At 42.2% G+C, this 21,734-nt stretch overlaps 3 protein-coding genes and 2 long non-coding RNA genes across 5 annotated transcripts in view; 2 read left to right on the top strand and 3 right to left on the bottom strand.

Moving 5' to 3' along the window:
* LOC311030317 (uncharacterized protein) overlaps nucleotides 1-21,734 on the top strand; it is a 242,164-nt gene that overhangs the window by 41,264 nt on the left and 179,166 nt on the right. The window lies entirely within an intron of this gene.
* Nucleotides 5-992, bottom strand: LOC311029585. Its single transcript, XR_014598896.1, has 3 exons — nucleotides 808-992; nucleotides 291-370; nucleotides 5-166 (listed from the first exon to the last, which is right to left on the bottom strand). It is a non-coding gene; the product is annotated as an uncharacterized lncRNA (long non-coding RNA).
* On the bottom strand, nucleotides 4,123-21,695 carry LOC311030324 (GTPase IMAP family member 8-like). Its single transcript, XM_084035996.1, has 5 exons — nucleotides 21,580-21,695; nucleotides 13,604-14,147; nucleotides 12,484-12,521; nucleotides 7,195-7,272; nucleotides 4,123-6,928 (listed from the first exon to the last, which is right to left on the bottom strand). Exons 1-5 carry the CDS (start codon nucleotides 21,602-21,604, stop codon nucleotides 6,291-6,293), a joined length of 1,323 nt encoding a protein of 440 aa, XP_083892122.1. The 5' UTR covers nucleotides 21,605-21,695; the 3' UTR covers nucleotides 4,123-6,290.
* LOC311030328 (uncharacterized protein) lies at nucleotides 10,047-11,883 on the bottom strand. The gene is made up of 2 exons (XM_084036002.1): nucleotides 11,653-11,883; nucleotides 10,047-11,139 (listed from the first exon to the last, which is right to left on the bottom strand). The coding sequence occupies exons 1-2, from the start codon at nucleotides 11,778-11,780 to the stop codon at nucleotides 10,176-10,178; spliced, it is 1,092 nt and encodes a 363-aa protein (XP_083892128.1). The 5' UTR covers nucleotides 11,781-11,883; the 3' UTR covers nucleotides 10,047-10,175.
* LOC311029886 lies at nucleotides 15,730-17,409 on the top strand. The gene is made up of 3 exons (XR_014598925.1): nucleotides 15,730-15,896; nucleotides 15,970-16,299; nucleotides 17,227-17,409. It is a non-coding gene; the product is annotated as an uncharacterized lncRNA (long non-coding RNA).

Here is a 21,734-nt window from a genome sequence, read left to right as displayed (position 1 = left end):
CAGGATCATATCAAGCTCTTCTGAAGTCAAGGAAGAGCTGCCCTCCGAAGTATCCTCCTCCTCTACCGGGTCCAGGCGAGCTCTCTGTGATGGTCTCCTTATTGGAGTGGTTGTGAAACGGGTCTGGAACCATGGCTGCCACCAAAGTCCTTGCAGGACACAGTAGCTGTAACAGAGTTGTATGGAGGAATGAAACCCATGATATCACATAATAGAAATACACATCTGCACAACTACTAGTAGTTGCTGTTAAACCTGATCTCAGGTAGGCTACATGTCAGGCTACACACCTTTACCTGTCCTCCTAGACAGCTGACTGCCAACAGTAGCTGTGGTGGGTCGGTGTGGGACGCTGATGTTAGCTGCTGCTCTGTAAGCAGACAGACAGTCAGACAGACAGTCAGAGTTTACAACTACATCTGAAATGTGGAACACGTTACTATTTCACTATAACTGATGTTGTGACGCACCAATAGCTCGTAAAATCCCTTCGTTAGCGGTGCAAAAACAAACGTTTGGTGACGTCGTCTTTGCATCGGAGTGTAAACAAACACAGATCAGCTGCTCTTGCTGCCGCATTCGAGCTACAAAATGTTCCCAAGCAAACTGATGTCTAGCGTTATTTTACAGGTTTGGGCCCCCGCAGTACTACGTAACGTTAACGGTCCTCAACATCAATACAATGGAAGCTTTTAACGCAACACGCCAATGCTAACTTTAGCGCAACACGCCAATGCTAACACACCAATGCTAAGAAAGCAACGGTAAACTGTAACACAGCATATTACATAATATTTAGTAACTTACCGCTTCAGTGTCTGTGGTTGGCTCTCGGACTGTCGGTACTGATCCAAACTTTAGCCTCAGGTTAGAGGCATATCCTGAGCTGTAGCGACCCATGTTGTCAAAGCTCCTGTCGGTGAATTGCGTCGCACACACAAACACTCTTTACGGACGCGTGTGCGCACATTTCCATCGTAGATGCTCCGACGATGCCAGTAAATATCAGCAATTGGACTGCCAACTCGCTTTCCGTTGATTTTGGCATTTTGGTCCACTGGTTTGTACATCACACTGACAGCCAACAGGTATGGGGATTATGTGGGCGGGACCACACAGGTGGAGCGATTCTAATGAGCCGAGATGACCCATATAAGGCACAGCAAAATTCGGTGCTGACGTCATTTAGTGGACATTCTGCAAACCGTTCGTTTATCGGGAGGATTTCTTTCAAACTGAGAAAGTGAAAAAGGGAGATGGTGGTCTTTTCTGATACTGTGGGGACTTATTGACACCCCAGGGACCCATTTTAGGGTTGAAAAACATGGAAAAGTCGATTTTTCATAATAGGGCCCCTTTAAGGCTTTAAGATTGTTATCAGCTGCGATCCAGAAATGCAAAAACTGATTTTTACCGGTTCAAACCTTTCAAATCGTAGAATACAGCTTTAAAGATCATATTGATAACATTTTTATTTAAACGAATACAGAAAATCCACAGGGCTTTTAGAAAAGTGCAGAATCAAAGTATCACTTCTTGTGAAAACAAAATGTTTTGATTGTGAATTAATCATTAAAAAAAAATGTGTCAGTCCGTAATTAATGTTTTGTGTACCTCTGTGTAGATGTGTGACGTGTGGCTGCAGCTTCTAGCAAAGCTTGTGAGCCAATAGAATAATGATGTATCACGTGGCATCTCTGCGTAGTCAGGGCTCAAGAGTTTTTGGGGTTGCCAGTTAGTGTGGAAAAAACGGGAAAATGGCTGAGTTTGACAGTAAGTGGGCGGCCTTTGGGTACCAGTCCCAAGTGCTAAGTGACAAAAGGAGGAGCAATACCAAAGTGAACATTGGTTCAGTGTTTGATCGTCAGAGTCAGCTGAAGGAGTTTCAAGGACTGAAAAGCCACGCCGAGGTGGCTACTTTTCTTCTTGATCGGTAAGATATCATTAAAGCTAGCTAGATAGTTGTGCAACGAACTGGCAACCCTTTGAGGGCACATGTCGAGCAACAGCTGTGTTGTGACGTGAATGCAATGAAAGGGGGGAGTGTGATATCTAGTGGCTGGATGCTATCAATGTTGTCAATGGCACCTTTAATGTACTGTATATTGCCAAAAGTATTCCCTCACCTGCCTCGACTCGCATATGAATTTAAGCGACATCCCATTCTTAATCCATAGGGTTTAATATGATGTCGGCCCACCCTTTGCAGCTATAACAGCTTCAACTCTTCTGGGAAGGCTTTCCACAAGGTTTAGGAGTGTGTTTATGGAACTTTTTGACCATTCTTCCAGAAGCGTATTTGTGAGGTCACACGCTGATGGAGGGAAGGCCTGGCTCTCAGTCTACACTCTAATTCATCCCAAAGGTGTTCTATCAGGTTGAGGTCAAGACTCTGTGCAGGCCAGTCAAGTTCATCCACACCAAACTCTCTCATCCATGTCTTTGTGGACCTTGCTTTGTACACTGGTGCACAGTCATGTTGGAACAGGAAGGGGCCGTCCCCAAACTGTTCCACAAAGTTGGGAGCATGGAATTGTCCAACATCTCTTGGTATGCTGAAGCATCAGAGTTCCTTCCACTGGAACTAAGGGGCCAAGCCCAGCTCCTGAAGAACAACCCCACACCATAATCCCCCCTCCACCAACTTAACACGTGGCACAATGCAGTCAGACAAGTACCGTCGTCCTGGCAACCACCAAACCCAGACTCGTCCATCAGATTGCCAGATGGAGAAGCCTGATTGGTCCCTCCAGAGAACGTCTCCACTGCTCTAGAGTCCAGTGGCGGCATGCTTTACAACACTGCATCCGACGCTTTGCATTGCACTTGCTGATGTATGGCTTGGATGCAGCTGATCGCCATGGAAACCCATTCCATGAAGCTCTCTACACTGTCCTTGAGCTAATCTGAAGGCCACATGAAGTTTGGAGGTCTGTAGCGATTGACTCTGCAGAAAGTTGGTGGCCTCTGTACCTCAGCATCCGCTGACCCCGCTCTGTCATTTTACGTGGTCTAACACTTCTTGGCTGAATTGCTGTCGTTCCCATCGCTTCCACTTTGTTATAATCCCACTGACAGTTGACTGTGGAATATTTAGGAGTGAGGACATTTCACGACTGGACTTGTTGCACAGGTGGCATCCTATCACAGTACCAGGATATATAAATATATATATATATATATATATATATATATATATATATATATATATATATATATATATATATATATATATATATATACACATCCTATCACAGTACCACGCTGGAATCCATTGAGCTCCTGAGAGCGACCCATTCTTTCACACGTTTGTAGAAACAGTCTGCATGCCGAGGTGCTTGCTTTTATACACCTGTGGCCATGGAAGTGATTGGAACACCTGATTTCAATTGTTTGGATGGCAATAACATGTGTCACACACACAAACAAAGACACACACATACACTGTTCAATTCTTGAAGATGGTGCATGTTTTGTTCATTTTATTATTATGTTTAAATATTAATATCACACACACACACACACGCGCACACACACACACACACACACACACACACACACACACACACACACACAGACACACACACACACACACACACACACACACACTCAATTAAGTCAATTATGTTAACATTGAAGTTCTGAATGAAAAAGTTTTCAATACCAAGTTTTTGTCATAATTCTTTTTTCATAATGTTAAATTTCACCCCAGGGTATGTTACAACAAAGCTGGACCATGGGGTGAATTGTAAGATTTCCCTCCTTGATTGTGACTAAACCTGCGTTTGTGTTGCAAAAGAGCTACAAGATACAGACAGAAATTACAAACATCCCCGGTCTGCCCTATATAAGTATACTCTCTGTTGTATTTGCAGTATGTGGAAAGTTTTGAATGTTGACGCCCACTTGAATTTGTTACCCAAACTCTAATTAAATTAGTCTAACCTGTTGAGTTAGCTAGTGCCAGGAAGGACCTGGCTAGCATGTCAGAGGATAGCGTGCCAACCACAATCAACCAGTCAATCAAGCTTTACTTGTGAAGCAGCTTTCACACAAGTTAGTGTCATTCAAATCACTTCACCTTCATAGCTGAAAATAAGAACAAGTGTGGGCCAGGAAAACAACCGAAAATACACATTATTTTATGAAAATATGATACAAATGCACACAATACAATGAAATACAATAGAATTAAATGCTATAATGACGATAATAGTCGTAAAACAGCATAAAATGAAAGTCTGTGGGGGAGAGTCTATCACATAATGGACCCGGGTGTTTTAATTCCAGGGTTTGACTACTGTGTAAATTAAGTTTCACAGTCCAGCGCTCTTCCTGTGGGCTTGGTTGTAGCAGGCAACTTGATTTGGTGAGCCTTGCTGTGAATTTGTTCGTGTGGTCAATTGCTGTACTGCATTAAAAAAAATCCCCTCTTCCAAAAAGGACGTGAGAACGTGTTCAACTTCTCACCAAACGCAAAGCAAACTTTTCGTCAGCATGATTACACACAAAGTCAATGCAAAACCAGAAGAAACTATGGGCCCTAGTTTCGTGGAGCAGCGCAGGGCGGCGGAGCCGGCGCAATGCAAGTTTCGACCCGCGCAGCCTTGCGCACGGTCAGTTTGGAAGTTTGGTGGATCGCCTGCGCCATGGGTGTGGCGGCGCAGCAGGGGGAGGCGTCACAGATTCAGCTTGGTGTAGCGGAAGTTTCGTGGCAAAAAGCCTCGCCGAGACTGCGCTGAAAGCCCGACAGCTCCAACCTGGTCTACTCTTGGCATAAGGCGCAAATAAAGTCCATTCATTCAAGGCGAATTACAGCTGGTGGAGTGGCAGTTTGGCTGACGGCGCGCAGTGCGTACACGTCACCAAGACCTCACAGGCAGGTTTCCACAGTTCCAGGCACATCTAAATGCAATAAATAATCACAACAAACACTATTTAATGCAACTTATTGAATCAACACGTGAATTTATATCTATATAGATTGTCCCGTCACATCTGACGTCAGATCAAAGGCGGATGGCACGCGCAACGGAAACTCAGCCTCTCGGACCAAAACATCTTCCTCTCTCTCTCCTGTTTTTCATATCTATCCACTGCTAATAAAATGCGTCTATACCTGTAATCTTTAAATAAAATACAGCAGCTCGTGCCTGGTCTCGCGCTTCGGCAGCCTGTTGTCCGTGGAGAGACGCGCAAGTTTGCCGCGAGCTGGAACCGGAGTTTGGGCTGCAGCTGGTCTGAGTGGCCCGCGAGGTCCCGGTGTCCCGCCGTTCTGGTGTTGGACGGGGAATCCGGTGCAGCTGTGGAGCGCAGATGATGAAGACGGTGATGATGTTGATGAATGGCCCGGCCGGCTCGTGCAATCACCGGGTTCTCGCCACTACTGTGCGCCCTGACCCTGCTTTGTGATAGACATGCCTAAAATGTGCCTACAATTTCTATAGTGATATAATATCGGCATTCTAATTATTATGACTATAAGCACGCACAGCGCATGATGCGCGTGGTGGGAGCGGCAGCGCTGCTTCGGTCATTAGGCGCGTTTCGAATCAAGCATGCGCATGCATTTGCCTCGCAAAACCAGGCATTCTGGGAAAAAAACGTCACAAATGCTGGTGATAACTTCCCTTTGCGACATGTCACATGACTTTAAAAACTCGCGGTATCTCCAGGGTACCTCCCTCCACATGCTTTTCTCTGCAGATGGTCTGAAATAAGTGACATAAGACACTCCCCTCAACGTTGCCCTAGTTGGTTAGAATTATCACGTGGTATATCCCACGTGAGAAAATTCCTCAGCCTCCGTCAACAACTGGGACTTCAAATGCCTCAGCTCGAATAGAAAGAAAGCCAGCGCCACTGGGTAGAACATATTCTTTGTGCAAAGTCCGTGAAGTTTCCCCTGGCGCGATAGTTTTTGTTATGTATATAATTATGAATAAAGTTTAAATAAAAAAAAAGTGCACCTGTGTCCGACTTGACGTGGCGGGACCCGCTGCACTCCGACTACGCCTGGTCTACGAAACTAGGGCCCTTGTGTTACTTTGGCTTTTAATGTAGCGACTATGTTAGCTTAGCATAGCACCGATCATCAGAGCTCCTTTCAGAAAACCAGCATTTTAAAAGTGGTTTGCTGCCGAGACAGACACAACAAAGCATGACCTCAGACTTTTTACAACTCAATAGTCCTCCATCCTTTTTATTAGTTTACTACAGCTGTCGATTTTGGGTTGACACCGCTGTTGTAAACCAGCCCTTGTGGTTGTAGATTTGCCCATTTAGTCAAGCTATGATAAACAGCACGTTGTTTTGTTTTTGTTAACTATGACTAAAGCCTTGTTAGAATCCTGAATTTTCTTGATGAGTTGTATGACTTGCTTTGAGTTCTTGGAGCGGTTGCTAAATAGGTGGTAACGCTGGCCGCACTGTTCAATAATGCTTTTGAGGTGATAATTTGCGTTAATACACTGCTCCAGACTTCCATCCAGGTCCTCTCCGTGGGTAAACAGGACAATTGTGCTTTCCCTGATATTCCAACCAATCTTGTTTTCCAGCTCTTGCAATATTCCTCTCTCAGCGTCAGTGAACCGGCCTAGCTGCAACACAAGTAACACCATGCATCGGCCCCGCTGACAGTACTTCTTACACTCCTCAACCGCTCTCTGGGAGTTTTCCAATTGGCTGTCAAGGAAAGCTGGAGTGTCGACCAGTCTGACCCTCATCCCGAATGGCTTGACCACTATTATGGTCTGACACTGGGTGGTGACGGGCAAGGAGCTTGACTCGGATTTAAACAGATCTTTTGAGGCCAGCTTGGAGTGCCCAGCAGCCAGGATGGTGTTTGCTGATGCACTCTTTCCAGTCCCAGTTAGTCCCAGCAGAACGATGTTAAAAATGTCGTCTGAAGTATCACTGGTACTGTTACCTGGAGGATACAGTTATAATAATATATAATATTTCAGTTAAGATTTGTCAAAATAATTCCATCAAAACTTCCCAAATAATTTAAACTCTGACAGTAGACTTTGCTGATAATCTTACATGGTTTAATACCTCAGCATTGTTTTGCCTCTGAATTATGCATTATTAGCAAAGGGATGCTGCAAAACACAGATGGACATTTCATTTTTTCACAGTTACTATCTTATTATGTTCTGATACATGTGGCATATTGCAACTCCTACGGCGTACCGATGTGATGTTCAGGTGCTGCTGCTCGGTCAGGTGCAGCGAAGTGATGTTGTGAGGTGGACTGACTCCTGTAGGAATCTGTGAAGATGCAACATAAATACTGCTGTTTAAATAAACACAATTCCTTTTTTGAACAGCTTTCAAGTAGACATTATACTTTTATCACAGCTTGCTGATGCTCTATGACCTTTGTTGCTCTAACAAACATTCGCAAACTGAATGAAAATTTTAGGATGTAGGGTCTCTGTTCTCTGGTCCTAATAGTAGAACCAGGGAATGGATTTTTAATACAATTCTTGACATTCGAGGTTCAAGGTTTGAAGTATGCTTCACCTTAACTGCTTCTTAGATGACCGAATGTCTTCAGAACTACCTATTCATAATTTCTGAGGCTTTATGATAACAAAAATCCATGCCATGATGGCCCAGCTGTCTGCAGTTGAGAAAGTAGAGCATAGCTCTTTTTTCATTCTTCATTGTCTACTTCACTATCTTCACTCCTTCAGCAAGTTGATATTTTACAGTTGCCATGCCATTGTTGTTTTTATCTATGTCGCACATGTTGCCTTTTAAATTGCTTTGTTAGTTATGGTGCGTTCCAGTTATACTCGGAAATCGGAAAATCCGAGCTCCGAGTCGGAAATTTCATTTGGAACGAGCCCCGAGGTCGGATTTCCTACTCGGAAAGTCGGACGATCCACACAAGCCCGACTTGACATTTAAAGATGGCTGCCCCGGTTGTAAACAGTAAGTAGAAGCTCTTGTAATAATCCTTTTTAACCCTTTTTACTATTTGTTGTCACAATAAGTCAGCCGTATACAAAGTATTGTTAGATGCTTATGTATGGAAATGCTGTCAGTGTTTTTTTGTTTTTTGTTTTTGTTTTCAGTGACCTCTTTATGCAGATAAATGTTATAAATAGTAGCCTACGATGTAGCGAATTACCTCTGGGTTATGGATGCACAAATTATACATTTTCTGAATGTTTTTTTTAACCAACGGTTAAAACGGTAATCAGTTAACGAGTCTTAACGGGCGTCCGTTAACCGAATCGTTAACTGAGTGTTGGTGACGGCTTGTGCCGAGAGGCAACCCGATCCTCTATTGGTGATTGTGAGGATGATCGATGATGTTGTTGTTGTTTTTGTTGTTGTTCTGGCGTTAGAAAAACACACACACAGCTACAGCATCCACTGTGCCTTGTAGCAGTTGATCAGCCTCAGATGGAGGTTAGTTGTTCACATGATTAACTATTTTTATACAAAGTAGTCACAGAAAACACCAGGCTAAAGAGAGAGGCATAGCTACTCTGACAGCTGAGCTCGGTCAGCTGTAAGTGATTTACGAGTGAACCAGCTGGAGAGCTAGCGCAGTGTGTCCTTGTTTTTTTTTTTTTTTTCCGGCAACATCCTACCAAGTGAATGACATGCAGACGTTCGTTTTTCGTCTTAATCATGTGCATCGCTACTCTGGATATAACAAAAGTTTTACCTTTTTTAAACCTTTTTTTTCTAGTCTATGTGGACAACAACGCTGCACTATTTGTGGACCCAGACAGGAGGATGCCTTTTCCTGGACCTTTATTTCAGCAAGCTCATGATTTGACGACGTACTACCTCAACGCGGACTGCACCACTGTGGCGAACCTTGTTATGACTGAGGACAGTCACACCACAGCAGGTTAGATATAATAATTATAATAATAATAATAATAATAATAATAATAATAATAATAATAATAATAACAACAAAAGGTATGTCTATGATCCAATCTTTGATAGCCTATTACTCATTTGTGTATTGTAGAGAGCTTCAAGGAGAATGCTGCCCCCTGTAGCCCATCACCATCTCCTGCCCTGCCTGGCAATGAAGGATTCAGTAGGGACCAAACACTGTTCCTTATTGATCTGATGCACCAACATCTTGCAGCAGAAGCCGATGGCCCTCCAAAGAACCTGAAAGAGCTGAACTCTCGGTTGAAAAATGCACGTTATAATAAGAAGAACCTGTGGAAGGAGACAGCGGAAAAGCTCTGCAGCCACTTTTCTGAGTTGTTTTGTCCTGATAAAGTGGCCAGGAAGTGGAACACACTAATTGATGCATATAAAAAAATAAAGGACAACAACAAAACCACAGGAAAAGGGACCATCCGCTTCCAGTTTTTTAAAGAGATGGATGACCTTCTTGCAGGGCAGCATGATATAGTCTTCCCTGTGGTTGGCACATCAGCTGGGCTTGATATGAGAAGGCCAGAGGTGCTTGGGCCTTCAGCTGTCACGGCACCTCCAGCAGAGGCTGCTTCTTGCTCCAGCACCCACACAGTACCAACACACACACGGCCTCTTAAGCGTCGGCGGGAACAAGATGACATCCTCCAGTTCCTCCGTGAGTCCGAGGAAGCCAGTCGGAGGCGCCATGAGGAGGCACAGAGGTGCCACCAAGAGTTACTGGCTCAGCTCAAGTCAGCCCAGCAAGGGTTTGAGGGCCTGATGTCTCAATTCTTGGACAAACTGTGATTATTCTTGTTACGTGGCTGTATTATTAAAACTAAAGTTATTTTTCTTAATTAAAGGGGAATATTTTGAATATTTTATTTATATATATTGTATAAAATTTCTGCCTGGGGTGTCAAGTTATTTGCACTTTTTTCATTGCACTATTTTTATTTGCACGACTTTGTATCTTTTTGAATATTTGAATATTGAATATTTTATTGAATTTGTAATTTATTGTATTAAATGTATTTAATTGTATTAAATTTCTGCCTGGCATGTTGTTGATATCATTGCAGTAAATAATACTAATACATAATAATCATAATTAAAAGGTAAAGAACAGTCAATTGTGGCAAACACTTATTTATTGGCAGGATAAAAAGGTTAAAATACATCTAAAAACACTTATGACAGCAGTGTATTATTGGTACCTATTTACAATATTTACAATTTAAAAATGGCATGGCCTCATGACATTTGCAGTGTCACTCATTTTCATCTGCCTGTCTTGGGCATCCATTTGGGTGTTCCTGACAGATCTCTGAAGCACCAATGCACATGTTGTGTAGAAAACAAGCAGCCATTATGATCATCACCACTGCATCGATCCGGGTGTTCTGCAGATCTCGTAGGCGCCTCCACTTACACTTCATTCTTCCAAAGGCTTGCTCTACGACCACCCTCCCACGGCTGATCCTGGAGTTCTGTAGCTCGTCGGCCTCAGTTAGAGCTCCGTTGTCACGCTTAGGTGTGATGACAAAAGGGAACGCCTGTCCGATGTACGCACTGTCTCCCAGCAAGCTGTTGTCACCCATCTTCTCCTGCCATGTTGCGTAGAAGTCAGAGCCCCTCAACATCCTGGCATCATGGACCTTCCCTGGTGGTCCAGCGAAAATGTCAATGAATCGCCCCCTCTCATCCACAATTCCCTGAAGGAGGACAGAATAAAAAGACTTTCGATTCATGTAGTCTCCGCCTCTTATTGGTGGCCTTTGCATCCTGATGTGGCATCCATCAATAGCACCGATGACACCACTCAGACCACAGAGGCGGTGGAAGGCAGCAGAAGATGCTGCTTTCTCACAGGTATTTGGCCAGGATATAAAGGATGATCCTAATGTGCACATGATGTTGAGCGCTTGTAGGATGATCCTGTGTGCTGTGGATTGTGACACATCAAACTTATCAGACATCTCACGGAAGCTGTTTTGGTTGGCCATGTACCACAGAAACATCAACACCTTCTTGGTTGCAGGAACTGGTGGTAGACCTTGACTGTGTTGTTTTTCAACACCATTGTCCTGCAGCTTCATCATAATATATTCAAACTGGAGCTTGGTGACACGGAAATGACGTGAAAAGGTGTGATCATCCATGTTCAGCATCATCTCCCACTCTGTTCCAGTCTTCAATATAATTCGCTGTGTAGGCCGCAGCACAGCCAATATTCTAGGTGAGACAAAACAGGTTTCAATAAAGACTATGACACAGTTTACAGTCCTTATAGCATCACTGTATCATTTCTAAGTAATATGAGCAGTTTTTACTTCGTTTTATCAGTGGAGTGAATTTCCTTGTTGTATTTTCTTTAGCACAATCAATCTTTATTGCAGACACCATAACTGGTCCATATCACCAAAAAAAACGTGAAGAAACACATTACAAAAGAAAGAGAGAGAGGGAGTAACACACACACACACACACACACAGACAGACAGACAGACAGAGAGAGGAGAGAGAGAGAGAGGGAACATATAAACTCTCTCACTCATATCAAATAGCCTACATATCCTATTTTTCAGACAACTGCTGTATTACATTGAGAAAAATCGATTTAAATCAACATATAATATGCGTGCATGCAGAGCACTTGCCCATTATTTAACATTACTGATGAACGATCAAACGGCGATCGATACTTTTTGTAAACAATGAAATACGTAAAGAAAAAAACAGGCTTACCTTCTGCGCCTTTGTGTTTCCTCTTCATCCACCGTGTTTGCAGGTTGCAGAAGGACCGCATATTTGTCCAGAAGGTGTTGATATTCGGACAAGGCAAGCGCGAGAATAATTTTTGTGCATGTAGCCATCTTTTTTCTTCTTCCGTTTTTGGCCGTTGGCTACTTTTTCCGACTTTGTAACTGAAACGCTGATAACTCGGGTGTGACGTCATTCCCAGCTCCGGCTTCCGACTTCCGAGGTTAATGGAACGCACCATTATACTATTTATCTATTTTTTATACTTTGATGTTACATTTTTGGCATTGTGTGAACAGCAAATGAAGAATTTCATTGTACAGGGAAACACATTTCTTTACTGTGCATATGACAATAAACCCTTTGAATCTTGATCACCCCTTCAGCATGATAACATTTTACATTGTGTCATGCCATTGCTCCAACTGCCCATTATTCCAAAACCCCAATAGTCTAATACATGTCCCTTTGGATTGAAAGCCAGTTTGTTCATGAAAACATATGCCCATTGTTCCAATGGCCCATTTTTCTGAAAAATCAAACTCTCCTTGCATGACCAGAAGCACATGGCTTATTACTATGCAAAATTATGTCTTATTCATGATATTATATATACAAATTTCATATGACTTTTTCCTGCTGGAACCAAAGGCACTTGTTTTCGGAATTATGGCTTGTCCGACAAACAGTTTTTAGATCTAAGGTGACATTTTTTGGGTTATTGGGATTTCGGAATAATGAGCTTGTCGGAAAACAATGGGCCGTCCGCATTTTACAACCAAGTACAATTGAAGGTAATTGAAAACATATATTTACCTCTCTGATGCTGATGCGGCTGATGGACATCATAATGACTGTAAATCACAAGGTGAGAGTAAGAGAGAGATGTACCACCTGCTTTGGGGCTACTTTGTGTTCATCCTAGTTTCTCAGTGGGTTTATGAAAGTGGCCTCTTCGCAATTATCGAGCATAATACTGCTGTAATTTAAGCTTAATTAATGTTTCCCTACTTGAGTGTGCAAGTTGTACTGTAGTACTCAAGTACTGTAGCTTAATGTATCAGAGGATGTTATCTTGTTGCCGTACCGTGTTAATCTGGTGCTCTCAAGTACTATATGAAACAACAACTCTGACAGGTATGGTGGCTGAGGAGGAACATAAAAGGCGAACACGCACTTTAGAGCTCCCAGCACGATATCAATACATGACAATTTTGGGTGAAGTGTTAGTAGTGGTGTGACAGGGACAGGTAATGACATCAACGACCCAATATCCTCTTGGAAAAATCTTCTGTATGAACAAGGTACGCCAACAAGAATCTTTGAGATGAGGTGCAACACACACAAAATAGATAGAGTGGAGTTCCAGAAATCTTCAACATTTTCCCCATTCAAATGAATAGACAAATGTTCACTATTTACTTCAGTATTTTCACATAGATTACAGTGCACACTTTAAAATATTCCATGTATTGTATGCATTGGTATTATAAAACTTTTCAACAACATTCATACGAATTAACCATTCCCTCCTATTCAAATATTCCTACTTCACCTTAATGACATTCAATTAAACCCATTCTCACTTTTTGCAATTATTTACTACTTCACTTTCTGATACATTTACACCAGCAATTCACCATAGTGTCAGTTTTCAATTGTCAATTTGTTCAGAAATTACTTTTCTAGTTATTATTTATTATTTACGCCTAAAATTTAGCAATTTGATTTATGCAGCTAGTTGGAAGTCTGATGGGCTGATAATACCTAATATGGATTATATTGTATATTAAACTTACAATACTAATTGTAATGTAGAAAGCTTTCTGATAAAGGGAAACCCTCCATGACAAAATACACTAAGAAACACAAGCGAGCCCTTGGACTTCTGCACATGTATATGGTGTTAACTGTTTAGGAGTAATGACTTCCCTACCTTCTCTTCTCTAAGGCGGCCTTTCTTCTCATCACAACATCTTGACTGTAGTTTTTGAAGTCGTACAGGAATGGCTGATTGGCCGAACACCACTTCTTACATTCACTGGCCAGATTTTCATTGGCGATTGACAACCGGGTGTTGAACCTGTATTTCAGATGGCTGAGTGAATGGAAGTTTTCGATGTCCGGTAACGTGACGACCAAGTGTGCTGTGATTTTGTCTCCAAAGGTTTCTTGAAGTTTCAGGATTTGAGCCACAACTTTTTCCTCCTGGATATTTTCTGGATCTATGGCGAGTATGAACAGATTGGGGCCAGGATGAGTATGTGCCATGAGGTCAATAATCAGCTGGTCTGGGTGCAGACCATCTTCTTCAAAGAAGTCAGGGGTATTGATGATTTTGAATGCATCGTTGGCCTCCACGACAATGTTGCTTGACATTGCCTCAAAAACACTGTTACTACTGAGGATCATCCTTCCGATGCTGTTCTTTAACTGAACCCTCTTTCCCAACAGAGCGACGATTAACTTTTCCGGATATGCTATAGAGACAAAAAGCAAAGACATTGTTTTGTGAACAGCATATTAATTGACAAAATTATATTTGTTATAATTGTTACAGTGGGCCCTAGTTTCGTGGCGCAGCGCAGGGAGGCGCAGGGTGGCGGAGCCGGCGCAATGCAAGTTTCGATCCGCGCAGCCTTGCGCACCGTCAGTTTGGCAGTTTGGTGGATGCCTGCGCCAAGACGGGTGTGGCGGCGCAGCAGGGGGAGGCGTCACAGATTCAGCTTGGCGTAGTGAAAGTTTCGTGGCAAAAAGCCTCGCCGAGACTGCGCTGAAAGCTCGCCAGCTCCAACCTGGTCTACTCTCGGCGCAAGGCGTAAATAAAGTCCATTCATTCAATGCGAATCACAGCTGGCGGAGTGGAAGTTTGGCTGACGGCGCGCAGTGCGCACACGTCACCGAGATCTCACAGGCAGGTTTCCACAGTTCCAGGCACATTTAAATGCAATAAATAATCACAACAAACACTATTTAATGGAACTAATTGAATCAACGCGTGAATTTATATCTATATAGATTGTCCCGTCACATCTGACGTCAGATCAAAGGCGGATGGCACGCGTAACGGAAACTCAGCCTCTCGGACCAAAACATCTCCCTTTTTCTCTCCTGTTTTTTATAATATCGGCATTGTTATTATTATGATACGCGCGCACAGCGCGTGATGCGCGTGGTGGGAGCGGCGGCGCTGCTTCTGTCATCGGGTTGTCAAATGACGGAACTTGCACTGAACCTCCCCTAACGCATTAAAGGTGAGGAGAGGAGCTCATTTGATTGGTGAAGATCTGAATTGGCTGTATTAATCCCAGTCCACGCCTCGTCTCCTCCTCGTCTCCCACTCACGCCTTCTTCTCCTCCCTCTTTCCCACACTGTAAAAACTGTGATTGGGGTTAATTAATATTTACTAAATAAATAATAGTAACCTTTACATAATAAACATACTTTGTGAAGTTTGGAATCAGATTGAGCTGAAATCAACAAATTTGAATTATTTATTAATTGCGCTTTACTCAGTTTTGTTTGAATAAAATCAGCTTTGAATCACTGAGTAGAATTTAATTGTATTTTATCAGTAAAGTAAAAGATGCTGAAAATTGGTACATTTAACTCATTGGGAGGTCATTGGTTTTGATCACCTTTTACACTTTTACCGCCCAACGCATTTTGCACTTGAACAGCTCCACCTCCACCCAAGGCATTTGCGCAACATGGACATCAACGTTTCAGGACTGCCTTTTTCCCAAAGGTGAGACCTGTTTAATTATCGTTAGTTTAGGAACAATTTATAACTATAGCAGTTGAACATTGTTTTATGTTACTGCGAGTTACTAAACATGCCAGCTTTACTGCACTTTAAGTCAAAATTAAGCTAACTATATAACGCTAGTGAATTGAAGTCAGTCTGTGTTGTCTGGACCAAAAGCATGGCAAGGACTGAACTAGTGACTTAGACTTTCCCAAGTATCATTTTATACGTATATCATGCCCTATTGAGATACCAGCTACTTTTTTGTATTTTCCTGGCCACCGCCCTGCTGCCACCCCTCCCCCACCTTAACAAGCTAGCTAACAAGTAGCCGCAGAGAAATGTAGGAACAAAATTATTTCTCGGAGGTGAGTAATTACCACTTACATTTACTGCATTCCGTGTTCTAAAGTAACGTTAGCCTAAATTGTACTCAAGTAACATTTTTACTGAAGTAACAGTAAAATGCTGCTAAAATCAGTATTGTTCTCAGCTTTCATACATTTTGAAAGAATAATCAGTAGGTTTTGTGTCGTTACATTTTGAAACAAAGTGCGCTATTTCCTCATACTTTGTGTGTTTTGTGGCTGGCTGATCCCATGTCTCTGCCATATTGGCCTGGCCTGTTAATAAATAAGAAGTAACGTTATGCAGGGCTCTCAAGTCTCACACATTTATAGTACAGTACTATAAATGTGTGAGAGAGTATACTACAGTTATAGGTCAGTGGAGAATTTTTACAAGATGAACTTGAATAATGTTTTTTTTTTCGTCATTTCAGGCTCCAACCAATCCAACCATCAACATAACCAGAGATGTTGTCATTCTGTGTCTGATGGTGTACCTTGGGGAATCGACAGATCAACTCTAAAAAAGGTATGATGTAAGTTGATGTACATGTTAAAATATAAAGAAGGTGATCTGGTATGTCTTGGGAAGGTCAAATCACAAAATACAGTCATAACTACAGTATATTTCTCAGTATAGTTTTGTAGTTTTGTTGAGTCATGTAAGTAATCATTGTCCTCTGTGTAAGTGTGTAAAGTTTTTTGTTTTCTTGAGTACAGAAGTAGGAGGTGTTACTAAATGTTCACCATCTCAATCTGATTTCACCAAATGACAATACAAAAGTTATCAGTAGTTTACTTATCTTTCTCCCAAGAAGTGCATTACAAACAGTTATATTTTATATGTCTACTATTGTTTAAAGTCTTTTTAATTTGCTTCTTAAAAGTTCCTAGTCAAGAGATTCTTCTTGAGAGATGTTCAGAGCTGAGAGACGCTTTTACAGAGAGACTGAGGCAACTTCTAAAATAAGTAAAAGAGCAGAGTTGATCCAGTTGCTGTGGATGACTTCAAGCTTCAGGAATGAGCTTACATATACATATACATATATTACATATAGAGATTGGTTAACAGGTAACCAGCTTGTGTTAGTGAATGTCGAACTAGATATTCATCAATACACACGAAAAGAAGAAATGAATTCATGTAACAATGGATTGATTTCATTTCAAAAATGTAATTTACAAATATTTACATCTGTGACTCAGACCATCATTTTGATATCAGTGAATTGTTTTGATTTGTTGGTGAGCTGATTGGATCCTTTTAAACTTGCCTGGCATGAAAATACGCTTTATCTCTGAATTTTCTAAATACTGATGTAAATGTGGTGTATTACGTGTCACAGCTTTGACTGCCTCAGGTTTTCTTGTCCAAATGGTTGGAAGCAATTTGGGAGATGTTCAATTAGGACCTTCTCCTTTGGCTGCACAGTCTGAAATATACAATGTTCTTACTATTTCAGGATTCTGATGAAGACGGTGTGTCACAGGACCTTGCTAAGCAGAGTATGAAAATCTACATCGAGACTCATACGTCAGAGGGTCCCGACGACATCGGTATCATGGTAAAGGGCATCATAGTTATGACAGCTCAGGGTACCTTTCCGCGAGCTTGCACCATGCTCGTTGGGTTGGCATATGCACTGAATCTGGCCTATCCCAAGGAGCGCAGGTACAACTTTTTTTTTTTGGGGGGGGGGGGGGGGGGGGGTGCTTGAGATTCAGTGCTGCAGGTGTTTGATGAAAAAAAAAAACAATAAACTATACTCATTTGCAGGGAGTGGTGTCATGTTTGTTTTTATTTTTTTATTTTTTTTTAAGTCATCTATGCCAGTAATGACTGCAAGTGATGGGCAGAGGTCATAGGTCATTGTGCAGTTTTGGTAAATTTGTACGGGGTATTTGTCAGGTAAAAAATAATTGTGGAAAATTTAAGCCGATGGTCTAGCACAGACAACACAATTAAATGATTAAACCTTTATCAACACGAGTGACAAATAGATTGCCAGTATAATTGTATTCCTATTGTCCTCTTATGGTATATGTCATTGTTTCCTTATAGCCCCTCTCTCTATTTTATTGTTGTATTTTGGCATTTTGCGTTTGAAAAATGTTGGATAAACATGTTAGGACAAAGTTGAACAAATACATGTTTACTTGCTGTACTTTTTAAGCATGATGATCTGTGACCCAATTTAAGTAAACTGCGGCACTAAAAATGCATGATATTGGGTGAATTAGACTTAGAAAAATTATGGCAACAAAGTGACAACCAATATTGTTGAATAGATTTAAAGTAACAATGTGCTAAAATATGAGTTGATATAATTTATTTTATTTAGTGAATCTTAATCATTTTTTTGCCAGATTCTTAGTAAACATAAATCAATTTCACCCAGATAATTATTAAATATTAATCAATTTCACCCAGAGAATTATTACATATTAATCAATTTCACCCAGATATTTAATAAATATAAATTACTTTTGCTCAGATAATTAGTAAATATAAATCAATTTTCCTTCTGAAATTTATTTGGATTTACTAAACATTTTTGGGCTAATACAACTCATAATTTGGCGTGCTATTACTAAATCCAACACATTTTAACTGTTGCTTCTATTACCATGTACTTATTTTTTTTTGTTTAAATTTAGTTCATTTATTCAATACGTTTTAATCAAAGTTGTAGTACTTAAAATCTATTCAATTATATTACGTGTCACTTTGTTGCCATAATTTTTTTAAGTAACCATTGGTCACATTTTTTACGGTGCACTTGCGCCGGTGGGCGAGACGGGAGGTGTGCCTGCGTGAGCCTGCGCGGTGCACGAAACTTGCAAAGTCCAGGCGGACACACCCCGTCGGCACGGCGCAGGTGCGCTGAAAGCTGACTGCGCCTGGTCTACGAAACTAGGGCCCAGTATGTTTAAACAGTGTAATGTGCTGCAGTTGACTACCCAATGAGCTGACCCATTTTCAATTCCGCACACCTTTCTAGTTGCTAAAAGTTACAGATTGATTGATGGATGGATGTTATGATATTATTGGTTGAGATTGGTTGGTACTAGCTTACGTAAGAAAGTTAGCTAGCTAGCAAGACACGTGACGTGACACGAGAGATGTAGCTCAACTAAATTATACTACAACAAACCTACTACATTATCTTTTCAATTAACCATCATCATGGGCCCTAGTTTCGTACACCAGGCGCAGTCGGGGCTCAGCACACTTGCGCAACGCCGACGGGGTGTGTCCGCCTGGACATTGCAAGTTTCGTGCATGGCGCAGTCTAGCGCACTCCTCCAGTCACTCCCAACCCCACAAGTGGGAAAGAGGGAGGAGAGAAGACGAATGGGAGACGAGGAGGAGAGAAGGCGTGGAGTGGGATTAACACAACATCAAATGAGCTCCTCTCCTCACCTTTAATGCGCTGAGGCGAGGTGCAGTGCAAGTTTCGTCACTTGACAACCCAATGACAGAAGCAGTGCCGCCGCTCCCACCATGTGCTGAGGGGGCACCAAAAATATTATGAAAAATCATCATAGTCATAATAATTATAATGCCGATATTATTTCACTTTAGAAATTGTAGGCACATTTTAGGCATGTCTATCACAAAACAGGTTCAGAGCGCACAGCAGTAGACATAATGGTGGCGAGACCCCGGTGCCTGCATGAGCCGTCGGGCCATTATTTATTTATTTATTTATTTATTTATTTCGGGCATGTCAGTTAAATCATCATCATCACACATCTTTGTTCAAATAATACAATACACATGGCCGTAAGGGAAAGCGGGAGAAGCCAAGGCTTATCTAGTCCCGCCCCCATTACCCACAGGATAAAATCGTCAGCATAATATTATCTTATCTTTTGCATTTTCCATTTGACATAACATTTTCTTTCATTCATCATCATCATCATCATCATCATCATCATCATCATCATCATCATCATCATCATCATCATCACCACCGTCTTGATCATCCGCGTTCCACAGCAGCACCGGATTCCCCGTCCAACACCAGAATGGCGGGACACCGGGCTGGGACCTCTCGCGCCGCTCAGACCAGCTGCAGCCCCAACTCCGGTTCCAGCTCGCAGCTAAGTTGCACGTTTCTCTACGGACACGGACAACAGGCTGCCGAGGCGCGAGACCAGGCACGAGCGCACAAGCAGAACACGATTCCCAAAAGTGCTGTATTTTTTTAAAGATGTTTCCAGGCATAGACTCCTTTTATTAGCAGTGGACAGATATGAAAAACAGGAGAGATAACATGCAGCAAAAGACCTTCGGACGGGATTCGAACCGGTGTCGGCGGCGTATGCTTACATGCATACATGGCATGCGCTCTAACTACTCCGCCACCTCCACGCCCCTAAACCACTATTTTTCGGGTGCAGGCGGGTGGGCATCATAAAGGAATTCTGCTTAGGGCGCCAACATGGCTAGCAGCGGCGCTGGACAGAAGACAGCAGCAGCGCCAGACGGCCAAACTTTTCCCAGGATGAAACTGATGTTTTGGTCCGAGAGGTCCAAGTTTCAGCTGTGTTAATTCAGTCAGGCTGAGTTTCTGTTATGCGTGCCATCCGCCTTTGATCTGACATCAGATGTGACGGGACAATCTATATAGATATAAATTCAAGTGTTGATTCAATTAGTTGCATTAAATAGTGTTTTTTGTGATTATTTATTGCATTTAAACGTGCCTGGAACTGTGGAAACCTCCCTGTGAGGTCGTGACGTGTGCGCACTGCGCGCCGGTGAGCCAAACTGCCACTCCGCCAGCTGTAATTCGCCTAGCGCCAAGAGTAGACTAGGTTGGAGCTGGTCGGCCAAGCTGAATCTGTGACGCCTCCCCCTGCTGCGCCGCCACACCCATCTCGGCGCAGGCGATCCACCAAACTGTCAAACTGACCGTGCACAAGGCTGCGCTGTTTGAAACTTGCATTGTGCCGGCTCCGCCACCCTGCGCCGCCCTGCGCTGCGCCATGAAACTAGGGCCCCATATGTTTAATTCATGGTACAATTCAAACAGGATCAAAAACATTCTTGTTTATTTCTCTTTCCACTGACTACTGTATATCTTTCCCAAATAAGGTCCATGAGGGACACCAGAAGGCATGGGACTTCACTTCTCTAAAAATACAAAGATATTGATTTTTGTAATATTTGTTTCTATGTGTTTGAGGTTTAACTGGTTCTCTTTAATTATGTCATCTCATTGATGAGATTTAGCGCCACCTGCTGTTTATCCTGATGCAACCAAATTCTTAGAATAACTTGAAGGCAGAGTAGGTCATTTGGAAAAACTTTGAATTTGAACGCATCACCGAACCCGAAAAAAACCCGCCCTCTTTGTTGTTGATCCCACATGGCAAGATACCGAACCACAAAGTGCCGTCGATGTGTGAATGTGCATTACATTCGATCCTGATGGGGAGGTGGCACCTTGTATGGCCATCAGTGTATGACAGTGTTTGTGTGAATGGGTGAATGTAGACATGTAGCTTAATGTGCTTTGAGTGGTTGGAGGATTAAAAAGGTATATAAATGCAAACGATTATTATTAGCATACAGTCTGACCAGTGTCAAAATCACCTATCCACATTCATTTAACATTAATAATTCAAGATGCACAAGATACAATACAAGATACACATGTCAGAATCACTATGGAGGAATGTTACATCTTTATCTTCATCTTCTTTATAACAAATTTGATGCCTCAGGGTTTAGGATGCTGAGCATGAATTTCCCCTTCAAAATATCAACAAACTATTAAAAAAAGAAAAGAAGCAACGTCACTTACGTGGTGGATGTCTTTCAAAATTCATTTCAGCAGCTTAGTTGAGAGCAGGAAGCAGCTCGGTATCACTGGAGTCTCTTGATCAGCTCTGGAGTCTGTCCGTCTGACCCACACTGATATAGGCTGATCCACCCTGTGGGCGGAGTCCTGAAAAGTGC

Source organism: Eutrigla gurnardus (genome assembly GCF_963514095.1).
Source record: "Eutrigla gurnardus genome assembly, chromosome: 19".
Classification (NCBI taxonomy): domain Eukaryota; kingdom Metazoa; phylum Chordata; class Actinopteri; order Perciformes; family Triglidae; genus Eutrigla; species Eutrigla gurnardus.
This window is presented reverse-complemented; position numbering and strand designations above follow the sequence as displayed.